General features: G+C 41.6%; 1 protein-coding gene across 5 annotated transcripts in view; it reads right to left on the bottom strand.

The window, feature by feature from the left end:
* The window catches only part of TTLL5 (tubulin tyrosine ligase like 5), a 146,680-nt gene that overhangs the window by 45,217 nt on the left and 79,099 nt on the right, over positions 1-22,364 (bottom strand). For all 5 annotated transcript variants that reach the window (XM_064460414.1, XM_064460413.1, XM_064460415.1 and 2 more), the window contains one exon: positions 17,022-17,176. In XM_064460414.1, the coding sequence (XP_064316484.1) occupies positions 17,022-17,176 (155 nt within the window). The remainder of the gene's footprint in view (positions 1-17,021; positions 17,177-22,364) is intronic.

The raw sequence follows: 22,364 nt of genomic DNA, 5'->3' as shown, positions 1-22,364 counted from the left end.
TCAGAGCAAAGATGTACAAATTCACCTAATCAGGGACTGTGGAAAGTGTCACCTGACAGCTAGCTGGGCCACAGTCATATTAGGAGTAAAGCTCCAGGTAAAAGAGGTAAAGTAGCAGCAAGACACCAGCAGGATGCATCTGCTGCTACCATTCAGTAACACGACTAAAGCTGTATAACATCGAGCTGCTGAAATACAGTAAAATAAGAAAAAAATACAAAACAAGAACTAAAGGTCACTTCTCTAGGTCCTTGCTGTGAGATTGTATGCTTGTGGTTAACAGTATCATGGTTTTGGATAATTCCCCAAGCATTGATACAAGGGCAGAGTAGAGGTCCTCAAGAGATCTTTTTCCCTTAAACAGATGAAATTTATCAGCATAGCTCCAATATAATGAAGCTAAAGTAGTTTCCCAGTAAAAATAAGATAGACTTACACAGTCCCCTAAGCCTGATGGCACTTACATGCTGGCCAAAGAGGCCATCTTTAGCATTCTTAACTTCCCTATGTTATAAACTTGATTCTGCATGTAGTTTTTGTTCTCCTTATCCCTCAGGTGAATTTAGATAAGGTAACAAGGTTTGACATGAAATAGACTGTATTTGAGAGTGATATCCCACCTGTTAAACAGAACATTTTTTCCTCCTCAGGTTCCTTTTGCAGTTCTGTTATGCTGGAGTTAAGGGAAAAAATTTTTTACCTCCACCTCCTGTACAAAGATCAACTCACGTGCTGTGGCTCCCTGAACATTTAATAATGGGTTAGAGAAAAAATAGGAAGAGGTGACTGTGTCTCAGCACACACTTTCTAAAGTCTGTAACAAAGCGATTACAGAAAAATATAATCGGGGAGTGGTGGTGGAATACACTCAGACCCACAGATAGCATGGCATATTGGCACCAAAGCAATCCCAGGGTTGTGGTGCCAGCTGTTTCACAGCTAGCTTTTTTTGAATCTCTGCAAGCCTCATGATGGCCACACAACACTATTTGTTCTGTAAAAGGTAAATGCTATTTTTCCCTCACTCCACTGGTCACCCAGCTTCCTTAGAGGTAATGGAAGATACTTTCTGTAAGTGCTTATTTCAAAACCAAGGCAGTACAAATTCCTAGCAACGCTCTTCTCAAGCCAAAACTGACAGTAGTTTTCTAGGTCTGTAGTGTTCCTTCTAAGAATCCTCCAGAGATACCCCACTTGCAGAAAACTACTTTTAAGAAAATAATTCTCCCCTAAAAATCCACGCGGTATTTTTCAAACAAATTTGTTGTATTTTGTTGATAGCTAAAAATGCAGCCTAAAAAATAACTGCAGAACAGAATGGCAGGTTCAGTTTTCAATTACATGTTATCAATTTTTAATACAGAAAGAGAAAATATTTTAGAAAAATCTATAGCCAGCACTGGAAAAAAACAAAAACAAAAAAACCCACCCAAAACAAACAAAAAACAACTGACAAGAAAACCAATCAGGGCACCTTCTCCTCAAAACTTCCTATGCATCTGTCCCCCTCTATTGCCTCCAGAAACTGGTGATGACATACCAGGACTGAATTATAAAGAACTGCAAGAAAAGAGTGGAAAGACTTATTTTTATAAAGCCTCACCTGGTAAAGCAAGCTCTTCAAGTACTGCAGAGCAAGAATCTCCCCATTTTTTGGCACTTTGTCCTCCAAAGAGTAATACCACAGAAGCGTGTTGCCTTGCCAGAAGAGACTATTCCAGTTTATGACAATTTTGGCCTCCTTGCTGGTCTTTTGTGTTAAGCTATACAGAATACAGTCCCCATTCCACTCCTAACATTGTTCCATAAATTCCCACCTCCTATTGGGATCTATCTACCTCTTCGGCCTGAAAACAGAGCTCAGCCTGCAGCATTTCCAGTAACCCAATGTTTCAACAGGAAAAATCATGGCAGAGTTCACATCAGCATGAAGAAATTCAATATTCAGTGGAATAAACTGAATTACAGCATCTTGTTTCTGGCAGAGAAGAGTTAAGTGAGTAAAGGGGAAGGTCACAGCTAACTGCCTCCAGCAGATACAGCAGTGAGATACAGTCTGTTCCTGCTTTAACAGAGGCTTTATATGAAGCCTTGGTTTAGCCACCACATTTCTCTGTCTCTCTTCCCTTATTGGAAAGATGATCTGGTCCCTCTAGTCTCAGCAAGGAGTTCTGGGGCATCATGGATTTAAATCTCTGACTATTTTATGTCATCATTACAGAACAAAAGATTAAAATTACTATGATTATTTTGGGAGGGGACATAAATCAGAGGAGAGGTGAGGAATCCATAATTAGAAAGACAAAGAAAACCAAAATGAAATAAATTTCTTACTCTAATAGGCCTAAGTGAGTGCAAGGTGCTTCACTGACACATGGCACAAGGCACTATAACTCAAAGGGTAAAATATAGTAAAGCAACACTATTGCTAATGCCCACAATCTTGGTTTAATTAATTTTCTTCTATTTCCCTCTCTCCATCCTGGCACCGTAAAGAAGAAATCAATGAATGAAGGCTGGGGGCAGAAGTGCTGCACAGGGCTGAGGCAGCATACCTGGCAGCTGCTAAAACAGAACTTCAAAGTCTCAGCTCCCTTTGAAAACCCATCAGGCAAGAACCACTCCTCCCCTTCAGCTTCTTTAGGAGCTGGTACACTTAACCACTTCAGCATGTTTGGCAGTTCTATAGCCACTTCCAAAGCAGGTGGTGGAGTGGAAAATTGTGTGAGAGCCCCAAATCACTCAGTTGTCTCCCTCTTTCCCCAGCAGGCAGCAATGCACATGCTGACCAAGAAGGCCAGCTGACAGACCGCAATTAGCAGAGAGAACAGGGAATTTGTGATTACACCTCTGAAACTACAGAAAAGGCCCAGGCTTACCTCAGTAATCTGGGTCAATGATCTCTTTCCCCAGGAAACTGCTAAATCTGATGACAGACAAAGTCTGTCATTAGAGGAAGATGAGCAAAAGGATGTTCGGGTAATTATATTGTATAGTACAAAGAGCTGGCACACTCTAAAATGCCGTTTCCAGACTTGTCTAGGATTTGTTGAAAGATCCCCCTCTGTTAGACCCTGCAAAAGATGCTCAAGTTGCACAAAACTTACTTGGATCACCTAGAGTTTGAATCCTTTTAAGTGAGATTTCTGCTTCTGCCTACAATTGCAGGCTAGGCGGTAGACTATCAGCACTGGTTTTATTTGCAGCACCTGGAAAAAAGCTTTTAAATTCTGTCCATTTGAGCAGACACACATATTTCTGATGTTCCCTCCTCCAGAGTGGACAGAAGAGTCTATGGTGCAGTTGTGCCAGCTCTGCTGGTCATCCCAACTACATACTATATCCATCTTTTTCCCTCAGGGTTTGAGAAGAATAGGAATCTAGGGATGACGCTGTTTCCTTAGGGATGCAACTTAGCTTGATTCCTTAATGACTGATTTTGGGTAGGCCTTTCAATTGCTAGTTCTTCTGGACTGTATAAGGGTGTTGAATATTTCTGATGACTCTGGAAACCAAAAGTCAGGAGCAGGTATCTTCAGAGGAAGTGCAATAGCTTTCATGGGAATTTGTGGTTAAAGATGAAAAAAAAAGTTATGCAATCCTATACTCCAGTCCAACCTAATCCCTTCTTCTAGAGCCAAAATTGAATTGTTTCCTACAGCGTACAGAGAAAATTTTATAATTAGTCAGAAGCTCCCAGACTCAGGAACACAGATGGGAACCATGGAATCACTACCTCAGGAATTTCACCAAGTGATTGCATGTAATGCTAAGCATGAGCACATCAAAGATGCAGCTGCATATGCTAAACCCTTATAAGGGCAGACTAAAATATCCCAGCCACTTAGTGGAATAATGCCTTTTCAAGAGTCCCCTCCTAGCATAGATAAGGCACATCAAGAGAGGACAATAACAACAGTGTCCAGTGTCCAATCAAGAAATTTCCATTATATGCCACTTCTTTATACTTGATGCCTTTAGTGGTGTTTCAGCAAATGTTCTAAATAGAGTCGACTTTTCTCACAAAGGCCATTTCACAGAAAATGAGTCTGTAGTAAAACCAAAGAAGAGCCCAAACATGGCCTCTGGGTGGCTTGAGCTGAACATAGAAACATTTGCAAAGAGGTTAACCTTCATGTTGTGCACTGTGTTTACGGCTCTCTAGTGATTAGCTGGAGTATAAGACAGTAAGCAACCTCTAACATAAAGATGAATAACAGACATTAGAAAAAAACTGAAAGTAAATGACAAGAGTAGTTGTTACCTAGCTTCACTATCTAACAGTATTCGCCATAAACACCAGAGTTTTTGATAAACAAGATGCAAGCAACCATGCATTCTGTAGCAACAAATAGAACAATTCACAGTCTATGAAGTTACATGATATCAGGAATTTAGGTAATTTCAGACTGAGACATGCAAACAACAAAACATCCAGCACAACAGTTCTTTCCTTTCACAGAAATGCTCAGTAACACAGGCCTAATGTTTACACTTACACATTCAGGTTCTGCAATGCTTTAGAGGTCATAATATGTTACCAAATAATTTGTTCTGTTTAGAAAATACCTATAAAGTAAACCACTGCACTACACCCATCATATTCTGTCCCCTATGCCTCAAAACAACCTAGAAATTTGTGCATAACTTTCATTCTCTTTACACAGACAGTAGAAGATACTTTCATTTTTAAATCATTTGGATTAGCATCAGCAGCAGGAAAGTGGAATTTCAGAAACAACCAAAAACATTACGCTGACCTTCAAAAAAACCAAAATCAGTTATGCAAACAATGTCCTGAACAGAAGGACAAAATATTTAAATGACTAAAAATGGATTCAATCCAAGTTTCTTGAAATATACCAGAAAAATCCAATTATTAAAACTGGGCTTTCAAAAGTATTTTACCAGTACCTATTAAATATTTTATTTAATAATAATTTTAAGATGTATTATATAAATTTAAATTTAAAAAATAAAATATTTGTGAACAGATAACGAAGTTTTGTTCCTGTGGATTTTTAATGAAATTAATTCCACAATAAAACACAGCTCCTTCCTGAGGGTTTTCAAATTTGAGGAAAGATTAGCAGGTTCTCAATATTCAAAACCAAACTCTATGAAAGGCAGCTGTTCCAAAAACATCTTAAGAGGCAGCCTTTTTTGGGGGTGTTCATAAGGCATGAGCACTTAACCTTCTTGTCTTTTTCAAAATTCCTTAAAAAAACCCAAAAAAACCTGCCAGTACGAACCAAAATCTCACTCTCTTGGAAAATATTCTGGAGATACTATATGCAGTTGTTTATTAGAAAGAGATGTGTTTATCAATGCACCTCATCTTATGAACAGCAAAGTCTCGGAAGAATCACTTCTGGGGCGCTCTGAGTTTCAAGAGCCTGTGCTTAGATCTTCCACACTCATTGTTTTCCTTGTTGACTTTTGCACAACAGATAAGATTGTGTCCTTTTTGCCATGTTGACTGCCTGAGTTGGAAAGCCTTTAACTGCTGTCCAAATTACCATCCATCAGAAGATATTTACATAGAAACCAAAATCTTCAGCATCATGAGATTGTCAAAGAATCTTACACCAAAGTGTGTTTAGCAGAGCTGAGATCAAATATATTGAACAGAACACTGTTTAACAAGTTATTTCAAGTTTTTTCTAACACCATAGTTCAAGATATTAGGAAACCACCATGGGAAGCAGAAGTAACTATATCATAAGCAGTAAGTTGTCTTTAATGAGTAGTGGAAAGTTCTCATTTGAAATTCAGAATTATTGTTTATAAGTGATAGAAGCTGTAAACCATACTTACTCATCAGTACCATGAAATACCAAAATAGGTGTCAACCCTGAGCTTCTGACTAATATAAAGAATATTATTCCATTTATGCTGTTCTGTGACTAACACCTCAGAAAAGAAAAATCCCTGAAAATGCTGCATTAATTGTAAAAATAGATGTGGATCTGAAAGTTCAGTTTCTAGGAATACCAAGCCTTCACTGTATGACCGTTACCTCCTTGTGGATCTATACTCAGTCACCAGCAGCAAAAAAACAAAATTCTTAAACTTAACTCAATTTCAAGACTCAGCATCTGCAGCATTTTAAAATGCTAAGTGAAGAGAAGCTGACACCTCTTCACTTATCAGCATCTTTATCCCAGTATCAAAAAAGAAACAGACGGTCCAGACTTGAGATTTCCTCATCCCCTTCACATAGTCTACCAAACCGAAAGTTTTCTGAGCTGAATTTTGAAGAAAACTCCATTTTCAACACTTAAGACATTCACAGCCCAACTCTGCTACATTCTTCAGAGATGATTATAATTAATTTTTTTCAACAACAAGCAAATAAAGAATTCTTTATCCATACAAAAGTTTAAGACCACATAAGCCACAGCCCTTTTGCTCCAAAGGGTGACTCTTGCACAGGTAAGCATCCCTGACAGACAGCTGCCAAGTAGCATGTGCAGCACTGCCAGATAACAATCATCTTAGACTAGCTTTTCAGTCAAGTCCCATGTGCCAGATAACAGAAAAATAGAAAGGGCAGTGGAAGACATTTACTGAGCCAGATGCAATCTGAAATTCAAGCAAAGAAACCATGCAACATCATGGATACCAGCAGCCGGAATATAAACAGTGTCTTTGATAAGGCGCTCTCACTTTGAAATTCCTTTTACTAAAAGTTGTTGTCTCAGGGCCAGTTTTCAGTAGACTTGGATCAGCCAGGCTGCCTTGGCCTCTCCCCACCTGGTTTGCTGTGGACAGTAATTGGATGAGAAATGTTAATAAAAGTTCAGTGAGTGCAACAGGAGAGCGTCTGGAAATTGTGGTACATTTAAGCACTACCTAGTTTTTTGGCCTTTTTTTTTTTAAAAAAGAGGATATCCATCTTTCAACTGTTGTTACAGAATGAAACCCTAGAAATAACTGCTTGTGGTACAGGACTCTAGATATGTTGAATTTTCCATCCTGACACTGCAAAGCCTACCTTTAACAGTGCACTTAAAAATCTTTATAATTGGCACTGGTTCTTGACAATCAAATAACCAGCTTGCTTGAGCGACCAAAATGCTTTCTTGCTCATTACCAACCAAGTCCTCTTACCCAGAGCATTTTGGTTAAACTACTCACTGGCTGATAGTATACAGTGTTGAGTACAGACTAAGAAAGTATTACTAACCATGAATGTTATGCATTATAATAATTCACGCTATTCCCTAAACAAAAAGCCAGCATTCCACACTGGAGTTCTGGTTGCCCCATCTTCTTCAGATTACATTATATATATATATATACACACACACACTTCAGAAACCTATGAGCTAGTGAACAGGATCACCAAGCAAAGCTGTCACCACATGGGTAAGGAAGGATAACAATCTTCCTTATCCACAAGGATAAGGAAGCTGAAATACTTCCTGACTTTTTTACGCTTTTATTCCCTCCCCCTACCTCCCCATTTTGTTAAATGATAGAGCTCTGCATGGCTCATGAACAGCTGCTGCTTGATACCTGCAGCTCAGAGAAGCCCTGGAAAATAACAGGCTGTCATGGAGCCAACAGCATACAATTACAAGCTCTTGTGTCAGCTACAAAACTTCCCCAGCCTGAAAGGTGGGGAAAATTAGGTGACAAAGCAGGATCTTCATAGGAAAGGCTGACTAACACTTTCAGCAATAGGAAATTGGTTTCTTAGTGCTTTTGGCAGGGAATTCCCATTTATATCACAGGATAAAACACCAAAAACACCATGCTCATCCTGAGCAAGCCAAGCTAAAGCATAACCTTGGGCTGGATGGAAAATGTGAATGTGCACTGGTGGTGAAAACTTCACTGTACAACAGAAGGTAGCCCCAAAACAAAGCCTAGCAGGACAGAAAACCCTTTGGCCCCCTTTTGCTACCTCCTGCTCTGGCATTCGTACTTGGTAACTGAAACCCTTAACTCATCTGAGCTTGACTCCAGGCCCTTTGGCTGCTGACTTCAGAGCTGTCCAGCGACTGCCCCACATGAGGGCTGCCTTCTGGAAAGGCTTTCAACACGTATCTCAGATAACACCCTGCTCCCAGCATCTGACAGACTTACTGAAGTAGCAAGATAATCCTAATTCAACTTCTCTTTCTCAGCTGTACAACACCAATGTGTTCAACACAGCTGTTCAAGACCTTTGCTCTCACTGGTAACCAAACCTCCTTTCTAACACTACCCTTTAGACACCTCCATCTTCTTGAAGTGAAAAGGTATACGGCAGACCTGGAAATCTCCAAAATATTCACAGTGAGTTCAACTTCATGCCCTGGCAAGCACAAGGCAAATGAAAGAAAGGCTGCTAACCTGTGTTGTCCTTCATAAGGCTGGCTTACAAAGGGGATTTCCATTTTTACAAAGCAGCATTCTGTTGTGTGTCTGGTAGGGAGGATAGAGAACATACAGCTTTGAGATTTCAAAGTGCCTCACTGTGACCCACAGGAATACCACAGTTCAAAGATGGGCCCATTCAATCCCTCTGTTCTTAGGCCAGATGGACCTGCCCTAAGATCAATGCCAGAAAGGACGCTCTTCTGGGAAACTTCCCAATGCCCTTCTCAGCTGCACAACTGTGAACTAATTCCAACAGCTATGGCATGGCAGCACAGCTTTCATTTCTACCTCACTACCTCCAAGACCAATCAATGGACAAAACTTGAGGTCCCTGTGTGGGGAAGAGCCAGGAACGAATATAAATATTGCTTAAAAAAATTAGGAAAGGGGAGAAACCAGACATTCGTGGGATTCCCTGACAGCTCCGTGCAAAAGGAAGGGCTGGGCTGGAAAAAACAGGGCCCCAGGTTCCTGCCAAGCTGTCTGAGGCCTGTCCTTTCCAAATAGCTCAAAGAAACAGCCAAGGCTCCCTTGTAACCCTTTCAGATCTCCTTTAGAGAGAAAGGCTGTTGTGGCCAGAGCTTCTCCCACAGAGCACCAGACTACAGGAGTCCCCTCATTACTAGAAGTCTGTAAACAGCACAGTCAATCTCCCCCATGAGAGCTACTGAAGTGAGAGCTACAGTCCCATTAACCCTCTGAACACCACTGTGGAAAGCAACTATTTTAATGGTGATTGAGAGGTTTAAATAAATGCAGAGGAAAGGGAGATCTGCTGGTCACTTTGCAACATGAAATATCTAGAACCTACACAGGATATTTCAGAGATCTAAGATCAGGGATGGCTGGGGGGAGGTTATGAGTCAAGTAGTGCAAGACACTAAAAGATTTCAACTTGTTCTATATTGAATTAGATGCTTATCAGAACAGAAAACAGCATGTGACTTCTGTCACAGCCAACAAAATCCACTGGTGGCAGCTGAAAGCAGGAAGAGGAGAGTTCACTGGTAAGGAAGGGAAAAAAATAATTGTAGCAGCATGAATTGCCTATACCTGTTGCTCAGTTTTACACGTACTGCAATAATAAAAGAAAAACAACTGCATATTAATAAAAAATTCAGTGTTTAGCATGGTCAGAAGCCAGCAAGATATTAGTGTATGTAATTTATGAGTTAGAAGACAAAGATACAATAGTGTTACTTACATAAAACCCATGTTTTACTCCTACTTGATGTACTGTTTTCATTTCTTGTCATCTCTATAAAGACAGCCAATTATTAGAGGGCTGGGAAGATTTCCATTTAGAACTTTAAAAGAATGGGACTGTTTAGTTTAGGAGAGACAAATAAGAAGGGAGATGATAGAAACACAGAGAATAAATAGCACAGAATAAATCAAGCATTTCTGTTTGCCGTCATGTAATAAGGGTGCAGAGACAGACTTTTGGCAAATTTGGGGAAAAAAATAAAAAAGGAAACTTCTGCATAATATGTAATTCACCTGTGGAACTCACTGCTACAGCTCAATAAGACTACAGTTTTTTTCCAGAAAGTAAAGAAATATTATTAACAACGACCATACTAGGCTATGTAGAACAGAACGTATTGTGAGAACTACAAGCCAGCTGTTAACAGGTGGAGGTTAAAAGCAAGCTTCCCCTCCAGACAGGGGATTTCACTGCTGCCCATCAGAACATTCTCTGTGCTTCTACTGAAGATGGCGGTGGTAGTTGCTGCGAAGAACGAACTAGACAGATTAGCAGCCCAGTCCAGGATGGCAAATTCTATGTTTACATTAGGGTAAGGTCAGTTTGTGGAGGCAGCTGAAATGAGAAAACCCAAACCATTACACAGTATTGGTTTGGGGGAAGGTATGAAATCCCTGTCACTCCCCTCCACCTACCAATATGGGGTGCTTGCTGGGAATAATGGGAAATATCCTCATACCTTCTCTGAAAGGAAGTCATGCAGTCAAAACGAAGTCTGCCACCCTCAAATTTCGAGAGCTATTTGCAAAAAACCATGATCGCCAAGGCCAGCCGACACAGGTAACGCAGATGATGTGTCCCCTGTGCTCAGCTAGAGTCAGTCCAAGGGAGGCCCCAGGCCACAGCTCCAGCAAAGCCTCCCAGTAGCTGAGCAGAGAGGCCACACTCACACAAGTCCATTGGTGCCCCGCTCCGCCCTGCTGCAAGGCCCCAGCTCTCGCCTCTGGCTCACAGCCCTAGCACTGGCTCCTACGCTCTCCCTGCATGCAGCCCAAACCCCCTTCGCCTCTGGAAAGGGTCCTGCGATTAATCTCACTTATTACCTCGGAAAAGTAACAGCACGGCGGCTGCCAGCCAAGTCCGACTCAACAGCGTCTGGGGAGTCGAGGCTGCAGGGCCAGGCCTCAGGCTGTCTGGGCAAGTCACGAGCTTTCCGCCTTTCCTCTCCCGGAGGCTCCAGGCAGTCAGAGCCAAGGCCTAGCTGTGGGAAGCAGGGATCCTTCAGGACTGTGCCAACCCATGGTGCTGAGGCTCAGGGTGATTTCCGAGCAGGATGGAGAGTAATTGGACCTGCCATCACAAGTTTCTTTAGTGTGACCAAAATATATATGTAGAAAAAAATATAAGGCAAGACGTGTATTACTGAAGTTTAAGTCAGCGAATTCACTTCCACAGTTAACAAGTTATCACCAGTATCCTGGGAGATCTATTTTCAAATAAAAAACAAAAAGGTAAGAGGTTGCTGGGGTAGTGGAAGGCTGTTACAGGCACAAACATGCACGGACAGAGGAAGAACATGCACAAACTAGAGACAGGATGAGTTGCAAGAATGTACAGCTACCCTGGCAGTACTTCTATTTTTTGCCCACCCTCCTCAAACCTCCTCTGAGCAGAAGGTAATAATAGACCAAACCCCAAATTCAGGGCTCTCAGAAACATTGCTTCTTATGGACCGCAGGCAGAATCAGTATGACAGACCTGCCGAGGAGATGCAGACAGGGGATCAGTCACAGAAAAAAAATCACTGTACCCACCCTCAATTACTCCTCCACCTCAAATAAAGAAATTGAATTAATTAGACATTAAGGTAAAGAGAAAAGAGAAGAGGACAAGTGGTATGAGGAGCAAGGAACAGGCATGTGGCTACACTAGCACTGGACTGGACTCAGTGCTGTTGGTCTGCTGCTGCTCTGGCACTTCTGTGCTGCTTAGCTAGGGAGGTGTTAAGGTCAATGCAGTTTGCTCAAACTGAACTGAAGGCCTATTGTGCAGCCTTCAGTGCCTGCTGCTTTTTCCCTTCATTTCCTCCAGAGGCATCAGTGCAGCACAGTCCCCAAGTTAGCTTGCACCCAGATGCTGTGCAAATAAATAGGCTCTGACCACTTGGCAAGTGTGGCACAGGACAGCAGTCAGGCAGCCTCTGCATTGCAAGAGACAGTAGGGAGCTTGAAACAAACTATCTGGAAGAGAATAAAGTCACTATGAACTCTTAAGATGCAGAACTACAAGGCAAAACTTACATAACAAAGAGAATGAGATTTATTCTTATAAAATCTTGGTGTTAGCTGCTGAGATCCCTGGGAATTCACTCCCCCTTACTTCTAGCTGCAAGCCCATATGTAGTTAGCTCTTCCCCACAGCCCCTACTGCAATATCCATGCTGCTTCTGCCATGCTAAGCCCACTCTGGCCTAGCTCAGGAGCCTTGCAAAAAAGCAGGAACATCCTGTCAGCTCACCCTTTTATCACTGTAAGAATCACCTTGTACATCTCTTGGCTATTCTAGTATTGCTCTTCTCATAGCTCTTCAGAGCCTGTCTACTCAGGGTCCAAGCCTTATTTCTTATTTTACAGTCCACACCTCCAAAATTTAAAATAAAAACTGAGGAAATAATGAAGCCACTTTCACCTTCCCTTTATGTCAAATGCAGCAAGATGCCCCTTTGACACAAAAGATCAAGACCAGTGATTCACAATTAGCCTGTGATAGTTGTCTGGGGTCTTTCTGGCAAAACTCAAATTTTCAGTGGGAATAGAGAAGCCGCTTACACCAGCACAGAACAAACTCACGAAAGACATCAGAGACTCTCCACATCCTCACAAGTCCAAAGGATATATACTTAGTATGATCAGAGCAGAACATATGAAACCTTGAACATGTAGTACATGCACACTAAGTAGTAAATGAAACTGGGTTGAAGCAGTAGTAGGCACTAGGTGGGGAAGGAGGATATTAAGTATCCACTACGCAGCAGAAGCTAAGAAAGGCCAGTGATTAAAAAACAAGGTCCTGGTTTGGCAGACAGCAAAAACAGTATAAGATTGCCAGGGGACGCAGCACAGGGCTCTTAGTTGTGAGCTGTGTATGCAAGAGTGGAGTGTATGATCTCATTTTTCTGTGTAGAATTTTGGGGAGACAAATATATTTTTGCTATTAGAAAAGGCACAGGAAGCTAATGCTTTAAGTGGTACTGGATTTCCTGCACCCATATTGTTCAGCTGATTTGTACGTGAGCAGTAATGTGACCCAGCAGCGTCTACTGTGTGAAAGCTCTATACTGTGAATGGGCATGAAGTCTGATTCCTTCAAAAAGCTGCAGGCTTACCACACATCAGATATTTCCAGAGTTTCCAGACACGAGGCATACTGTTTGGGGTTCCTGAAAGCCTGAGATTCCAGATGTCTGGGCATCATCATCTAGTTTCCCACCCTAATCAATACCTCCAGGCAAGGAAAAATAAAAATGAAAATACACAAAGCAGAACATGTTTGGGAATGTGGACATATGGCAAGTATATGCACACAGCCTGTGAAGCCCTGAGCAGCTTCCGCTGTTACTACTACTAGAATGACACCAAAGCAAATTAAAAACCCTTAGATCTGAAAACTGGAAAAGTCTGGTTTTATACAATTTAATCCAGATTAAACAGCCTGCCAACAAAACATCATTTCTTGATGAACCTGAGCACCTTGGCTGAAAATATGAGCTAAGAAGTATTTCGGGAACGTCAAGCAACGAGAAGAGGAGAATCCCTTGTTTCTGACTGCAGTAGCCCTCCCAGGCTGTCTGGTATAATTTGGACTGTCATTCTACCCTCTGGCTGATGACAGGGAAGCTTGCTTGCTTGCATGCCTCCCCTAACCAAGTTAAATAAATCTGTCAGAAGATTAAAAAAAAACCAAACCCCAAATGCTGAGTACTTAAGAAGAGCTAGGTTGGTCTTGTTTTTAGATTTGAGAAAGATGTAACGAAAGAACAAGCAACTAATGAAACAGAGGTCTGAGAAAACACTGACCATTTTGCTGCTGAATTCTTGCCAACTGACTGCCCATGTGGGTTCTAAAATATGAACCCGAGCAAGGATAGCTGCTGTTGAACCCAAGGTGCCCACTGAAAACAGAAATCTGTACCAGTTAGAAAGAAATCTTTCTCACCAGCTTTGGTCCAGGTCTTGGAAATTGAGTGACCTGCAGAGCCCAAGTTATTCTTTGAGGAGAAATCCATTGTCTTAAAAAAAAAAGTGACATACCAACTGCAGATTCCAGTGCCAGAAGCTTCTAGGAACATCCTCCATCCCCACCACTAGGGATTATGCAAATATTTGCCAACAGGTACTCACAAAGTTAGTTTAGATTCTGAATCAACAAGTTTCATTCTCTTAAACACCTGATTTTTTTACCTGTATTAGGCAACTGAGAATGCTTTCAAGAGAATGCTTTTTCAAGAGCAGTTCTAGTAAGGTCTTGGCTTCAGTGACTAGGAATTAGTTTTGCTGGATAACAGGGAATCACTTTCATATTTGTTGTCATTAGATTACAATACTAAAATTGTGATAAAAATTATATATAGGAATCTTAAATACTACTACTACTACAAAACCCGTAACCACATTTAGTGCCTTTATAGCAGAATGTGAAAGGGTAACAATCTTGCCTGATGGATAGCGTGAGAAGCTGAGATGGAACAGAAATAGGGCACTGAGACAGGACAAGGGTTAAAGAAGGAGAGAATGGATTTGGCATAGCCTCAATGAGCTACAGAGAGCAACGAAGGCAGGGCTGCAGCAAATGTGGCAAAGGCTGACAGCCATATTACAGTAAAGTAAGCCCATGTACAACTTGGAACATCTCACCTCTTGTTTAGCCCAGCAGGCTTCTTTGTCTGGGGTACAGTGAAAGTCTAAACCATCACTTGAGTGGGAATAGTGCCAATGCTTATAACAAGTGACAAAAAAAAAATCTCAAAAGGCAGAGCAGTGCAGTTTTATAAAATAACATTTTAACATATCCAGAACTGTTTGTTGTCTCTATATTACAAACTCAAGATCTCCTTTGCCTTTCGGCGAGCAGACTACTGATTTGGCACCTCATCTCATACAGCCCAAAGAATTCAACAAAAGGGAGAACTACTTTTGCAAAACATTTAGAGAAGCCAGTACTGGAAGAGTGGAAATTAGAGAGGAGGAAGATTTGTCAGTAAGAACAGCCTGAATCCTATATATTGCAAGCATCAAAACAAAATTTTCAGACAAACCTCAGCAGCACTAAAATGGCTTAGATTTAGCACAGAGCCACACAAAAACTGTAAGGACTGAGTTTCAGAGGCAAATGTTTGAACTGGAGCCAAGTGCAAGCCAGATAAGAGACCCATTTACAAAACATTTCAATCCTTGCTGAATTCTACAACTGATAGACCAGAACCTTAATGGAACAAAACAGGAAGCTTTTCTTCAGTCATTCAGCACTGAGCACAGGCTGACACCCATCAGATGACCCTCTATGAACTGCTTGCTCCCATGTAACAGATTGAGTAGCAAAACAGGCATTTACAATACAAGATAGCCATCTCCATATATCATGACCTTGATATTCCTTTTGGAATTCTCTCATTAAATAAAAGTTCACAGACCAAGTAACCCAGCACTGCCTCAAGAATCCCTTCTTTTCATTTCCAGATCTACATAAAACTTTTAACTCCCAGTATCCTGACCATTCAATACAAGCAGCCATGAAGATAAAGCAATTCAATAAATAGCCTTAAGACATCTTCCTGTCTCTTATTCTGAGGATAAAAACAGAGTAACTGAAGTACTGGAAGACCAAATAGTTCATAAAAGGTTTGAAGAGGGAATCTTACACCAGCTGTGACCAGACAATTCTGAAGTACTTTCGGATTGCTGTGCAAAACAAAACAGAATTTCCAAAGGCATTAAACTATGCATACAATGCTAGATGTAGCCCTGGAAGTGATTCATAGTCGAGTTCTGGGCATTAAATGGTGGGTTCTATGATCTACAGGTAACATACAACTGAAATGTTTCAGAGCAATGTGGTAATTTCAGTGACTTCTTCAGAATTCTGCAACAGAAGATTCTGACCATGAATAATCCTTTTCCAGCTATGTCTGAGTCCATGCAGAGGTGCACGTGGAATTGCAAAAGGAATGGAAGCTCTAGGACAGCCTGCACTCTGCTGCTCAAACTATGTAGGAGTGGAAGGCAGTTTACACCTGTTGGATAGGTTCTTTATTTAGATTAGGTAAAAGCTTGCCTGGCTGGGCTCCAAGAGCAGAATCACCACCACCTCTCTCAATAACTCTAAACCCCAGAGGCAAACATTGTGCTGGAACAGAAACAGGCCAGGAATTCATTTCTCACATTCCTCTTCTTTAGGCAGGATGAAAAGCAGTGACTGATGAAATAAGAACAATTTTACCTAAGCTTTCCAAATCCCATTCCAATCCTCCTACTGAAGGACCTATTTGGGAAAGGATGACCATTCAGGTCACATGCCTTCTGCACTGTGTGCTTCTCTCACCTCCCTCCATTTTCCAGTAACATTCAGGCACCAGTGTCAAGAGTCAGTATTTTTCTGTATACAGTGCTTTCCAGTCCTAAACTTATGTGTTGGAGAAGCTCTGCCTCATTATTCTATTTTAAAAGACAAAAGTGAGGGATTAGGCAAAGGAATAAATAATATTTACTGAAATGGCAAAGGGAGAACTCAAATCTCCAGCGGTTCTGGGCCTGTATTCAGCCTAATCTACTGCAGCAAGCGTGCCTTGCTCCTAGCTTCCAAGATCCAGAATCCTTGGGGTAAATGTTGCTGCTCTTCTAGTCCCGGGAAGAATGGTTTTACTGCAGAATCAAAGTCCTCTGCCCTGATTCCCATAAGTATATCAGCCATAAATATAAATTCCAATGTCCAAAATTAATAAAGAGCATAAAGAAGCCATCTGAAAAAATAAACTTTTATAAGTTGCCGCTCTGTGAACAATCTAAACTTGATATTGAAGGAAAAAGCATGAAAATGGGGCCTTAGTGGAGATTTCTGCAGTATCAGGTATAAGTTTGCATTCTGCATATATGTCTCAACACCAGCAAACCTGAACTTACAGATGCAGGGATGAGAAATGATCAAAGAGAAATAGGCATTTCCCTTTCATTCTACATGTTCACCCACGCCCTTATTTCACCATGAACTTGCCAGCTCTGGTAACATATCTCTATTTTCATAGGCCTAGTTTCTAGGATAGTCTTGAGAAGAACTAGTTCTAGGCCTTTAGAGAGGTTATCTTCTGAGCAAGAAGCCAAACAAATTACAAATGAGCTCCCGACTGCATTGCATTCTTCTTCAAAAAGCTGGAGCAGCAATTTTAACTTACCTGACTGCTGAAGACACAGATCTTCTGTCAGCTATATTACTGTCTGACTGAACAGCCCACAATGACCCTCTTTTGTTGAGCAGTGACCGGTAGCTCTGTGGGGCAGCTGCATTCCCCTTGCTTACAGCTCCACTTGCCAAGTTCAGGTTTGTTAACTAAAGAGGCAAAAAAAACCAGGAAAAAAAAGAAAAAAAGACATCAGAAACAATTAAAAGCCAAGAGAAGAGCAAAAGGTGTCACTAAGTAAGCTGTATAGACTATTTACTAAGAGAAGTAAGACTGCTAGAGAAGGGAAATCTTCAGAGGCAGAAAAACTTTGCTAGTTGGATAAAGAAGTGAGAGAGGTGACACTAACAGCCACCATGCTTGAGATTAATTCAAGGACCAGCATTAAAACTCCAACCCTTCCATTCACAGAAGAACAAAGGATGAGAAGGACAAAGAAGGGGCAAAAATCACGAAGTAAGAAAGCAACATCGCTTTCCTGTCATGTAAAAAATTGACACTACATGCAGTCATCAAAAGCTAGAAGCTCATATTACACTGAGCAGCGGCCAGAGCATCAGCCCAGTCATTATAAGCTGTGTCACTAAGCCAGCCATGTGCATCTGTCTTCTCTACCCCTCTCCATGCATACCTACAGGCACAACCCAACAGCATATGTACCTTGGATATAAAATTCAAAACCAAACTCTTCCACATATCAAAGAAACTTCTCACCCAACCACTTCCAAACTGTTCACACAAGTAAATACACTAGTTAATGACAGCCTAAAATCATGTTAGGGGTATGTTTGTTATACCAAGCTCTGAAGAAATTATCTATGTGTTTTTAAGCATATAAAATTTATTCCATTGTTTATTTCTCTGAGTATTCTTGCGTTGCTTATCTTCTTGAAAGATCAAACTCTGCAAGCAGACACTATCTGTTGGTTTATTTAAGAGAACCTAAATACATAACATAGTATCTACTACAGCAGTGTAAGTATTAGTTTACATTTGGGAAAAATAAAAAAAACCCAAAAACAAAACAAACCAAAATTTTATGAAGGTTACAAAACACTACAAAGGTTGCAAAGCTAAGATTCCCAGTCAGGCATTGCCAGAATTAGGTTATTACTATCTTTAATTACATGATCACATGCTGCTTTTTAGGAGCACAGAACAGACCTGGTTATGCACCAAGATTAAGGTCATATGGCAAGCAAGACTTCTCTGTATTGCCCTGCTCACTTCCGTGGCAACTGGAAGGCATATAGCCAATGAGAGACATAGCACACAGACAGAAAGAAAAGTCTAACAATTAGCCCTGCATCTGCTCCAGATCTCAAAGATAATGCTTATTAAGTCACTTAAGAGTGACTTAAGCATAGCTTGTGAATTCCCAGCTTTGAGGTCTTAGCAACGCTCTTTTGTCAGAATTTGTGTGCAATTACTTGAATAAATACATACCAGCTTCATTTCAATACACTACACTCATACCTACAATAGACTTGTGCAGGACTGCAGACTTGGTATCCTCTGAACCCTGGAACATGAACTAACATTGCAACTGGCAACACAGTATGCTGCCACTCCTTCTGTGATTTAGTAGTACAAGCATATAAGCATTTTGTGAGTTCAGAAATCTTAACTCCTATTTCAAGTTCTGGACAGGATTAAATTATAGTGGTTACTCACCAGGCTTCTGCCCACTTCTCCAAAAACAACCGCTTTCATCTCGTCTCTTCTCAGCTCTATCCTTTCCCTTTCTTGCTCCTTGTCTGTGTGTCATTATTCTCACCTAGTCAGTCCCAGCTTCCACATTGTGTTCCACAAGTTGGAACACAGGAAGTTCCACTTAAACATGAGAAAAAATTTCTTCACTGTGCGGGTGCCAGAGCAGTGGCACAGGCTGCCCAGGGAGGCTGTAGGGTCCCTTCCCTGGAGACATTCAGGACCCGCCTGGATGCAGTCCTGTGCCCCCTGCTCTGGGTGCGCCTGCTCAAGCAGGGGGAGTTGGATGAAATGATCTCCAGAGGTCCTTTCCAGGCCCTAGCATTCTGTGACTCTGATTTCACGTGTCATTCTCCTTATTCTGCTCAGTCCAGTTTCATTCTTACATGCTTCCAGTACTCGCCTCCCCACTACTTCTGGTTCCTGAGCCACATGATTTCAGGCCTGGAACTTTCCACAGGAGCAGTTATTTGACCTGTCTTCCCACACTTTTGTTTGTAGTTCCTCTTCCAGTTGCTCACATGCCATATATCCAAGTGGTTCTAGTTTTATTCCCCTCCCCAGCCCACTCCTTTTGCCAACCTCTTTGTTCAACCAGTCCCAGAATGTGGGCTTCTCACTGGACCACATCTACCACACTGCCATTCCCTCCACTTCTGTCCTTTCACCCAAATGGTTCTCAGTGTCCGCTCCCAAATTATGTCCAGGTCCAACTTTCACAACCTCCTTGTCCTAGCTGCTCACTCCTTGGCAGATTTCCCACTCATTCTGCATTCAAGTTAGCTAGGCTCCCAACCCCCCCCACACCAGGTCACTGAGAACACAGGAGAATGGGGTCGCAAGCCTCAGTACTCTAGAGGTGCAAATAGAGGTGTGTGTCCAGAGAAGGACAACAAAGCTGGTGAAGGGTCTGGAGAACAAGTCTTATGAGGAGCGGCTGAGGAAACTGGGATTGTTTAGTCTGGAGAAGAGGAAGCTGCAGGGAGAACTTATCACTCTCTACAACTACCTGAAAGGAGGTTGTAGTGAGGTGGGGGTCAGTCTCTTCTGCCAAGTAACTAGCGACAGGACAAGAGGAAATGGCCTCGAGTTATATCAGGGGAGGTTTAGATTGGATATAAGGAAAAATTTCTTTACTGAAAGAGTGGTCAAGCATTGGAAGAGGCTGCCCAGAGAGGTGGTGGAATCACCATCCCTGAAGGTGTTAAAAAAAATGTGTAGACGTGGTGCTTTGGGACATGGTTTAGGAATCATAGAATGGTTTCTGTTGGAAGGGATTTTTAGAGGTCATCTAGTCCAACCCCCCTGCAGTGAGCAGGGACATCTTCAACTAGATCAGGTTGCTCAGAGCCCCGTCCAACCTGGCCTTGAGTGTTTCTAGGGATGGGGCATCTACCACCTCTCTAGGCAACCTCTGCCAGTGTTTCACCACCCTCATAGTAAAAAAAATGTTTCCTTATATGCAGTCTAAATCCTTTAGTTTAAAACTATTACCCCTTGTCCTGTCACAACAGGCCTTGCTGAAGAGGTTGCTCCCTTCTTTCCTATAGCCTCTCTTTAACTACTGGAAGCCTGCTAGAAGGTCTCCCCACAGCCTCTCTCTTCTCCAGGCTGAACAACCCCAACTCTCTCAGCCTTTCTTCACAGGAGAGGTGCTCCAGCCCTTGGATCATTTTTGTGGCCCTCCTCTGGAGCCACTCCAACAGATCCATATCCTTTCTGTGCTGGGGGCTCCACAGCTGGATGCAGTACTCCAGGTGGGGTCTCACCACAGCAGAGTAGAGGAGGCATGTTAGTGTTGGGTTGACGGTTGGACTTGATGATCCTAGATGTATTTTCCAACCTTAATGATTCTATGATTCAATTTAGCATCCTCAGTGTGGAGGGAACCTCCAGAAAGCCGAGAAGGTCTAGCAGGTGCTGCTGAGTGTATTTCACCTGAATATAAAAAAAATTAAAAATTCATCTGAAAGATGAAAAACACCTTTCCAGATAGTTCTTGTGTAATCAAGCTTGGACAAAATTTTGAATTCCAAATTGCTATTCCAAAGCATGGGAGATCCCAATATTTAAAAGAGAAGTTCTGTAGATATTAAAATGCACTCAATTTTTTTTTTATCCAGCCTTGGTCTTGACTGGAACACTTCACCTTGCTTGAATTGTTCTGAAAACTGAACATTAAGCACAGAAAACATGAGTCCAAATGGATAAAGTTTCAGAACATTACAAGCAATTTAAAACAAGGTCTTACAGTGAGACATACTGGGCAAGCTTAGTAAAGGGCAATGCTACCCATCTTATACGGAAAACAGCATTAGGTATCATTTTGGTGCCTCTACCTTGCCCTTAAATATTGTTGTCTTCTGTGGAATTTAATTACATAAATAAAGCATTTTCATTGCAATAACAGAAAACTTCAAATTAGGTTTAGTTCTGATTGTGCCAGGCACTATACAAATACCTAACAATGACAGTTTCTGGCCACAAAGAGTTTATTGTCTGAAAAGAAGCAATAACGGCAAACGATGCAAACAGAGGCCAACATGGTAAATAAAATAGGATATGTACAATTCTTAGCTTGTCAGCAACAGTGATCACAACTTTGCTAACATATCTAATTTGTGAAATGAAGATGACTATCTAATTCTCTCTCCTCATTATCTCAATACCAAGAACCATTTAATCTGATGAATTAGCACCTCACCCCTGCTGTATTAATGTGACATGCTTTCCTCTCTAATACTCTATCATTGTTTATTTGAAAGCTGTCTTTCTAAGCAAAGTAGGTGAACAAATAGCTTAGCATGGGTAGTAGGGCCACTTCACACATTCCAGATAGACAGGTGTTTAAACTACAGCAGGATTAAATACAGGCAAGGGATTCAGAATGAGGGAGAGAACACCAGCAAGAGTATAAGGTTTAGCTGCAGCGAGCCCACCCAGATGGGTGTTACTGCTTGTTACTGTGCCAGGCGCTGAGACATTTCAGCTGCTATAATTAGCTTGCCAGGACATTGCCTTGGTGGATTGCCGGGACACCTGCAACACATCTGTGCTCAGCAGGGTGGCTTCATTTTCTGGTCACTAGTCCTCCTGTGCACCTGATGAAACTGTATTCTTCCCTTTACGGAGTCAAATACTTAGCAGCAAATTAATTGTTACTTTGGCTTAAAATAAGATAATGCACCTGGACCAAAGCAGATACCAAAATCTCCATAAAGAATAGCTTGCAGCTTCAGAAATTGTGGTAGTGGGGAAAAGAAACCCAAGCAAACAAAAAAAACACAACAAAAACCCAAAACACCCCACCTCACCCCCCCAAAAAAATCCCCAAAACTAAGAAAGTCAGGCTAGTGGGGCTCAACAGTGAAGGTGGCTATTGGTGTGGATCTACAAGAATAAAGATAGTTTTCACATTAGGTTGTATCAAGATGGGTTCAAACTCTCCTTGGTAACATTCCTGTTCTTCACTAGCAGTGAGGCACTTCAGAACATTTTTGCTGACACTGACAATATGACAGGAGACCTGTGCTTGCTACACTGCATGCTTCAAGCATCCCTGTTTTCAAACATCTCTTCTCACATCAATATGTTCTCTGTGTAGTCTGTAAAAGGCAAGATAATACA

Source organism: Phalacrocorax carbo, chromosome 9, assembly GCF_963921805.1.
Source record: "Phalacrocorax carbo chromosome 9, bPhaCar2.1, whole genome shotgun sequence".
Classification (NCBI taxonomy): domain Eukaryota; kingdom Metazoa; phylum Chordata; class Aves; order Suliformes; family Phalacrocoracidae; genus Phalacrocorax; species Phalacrocorax carbo.
Note: the sequence above shows the minus strand (reverse complement) of the source record. Positions and strands in the feature narration are given on the sequence as shown.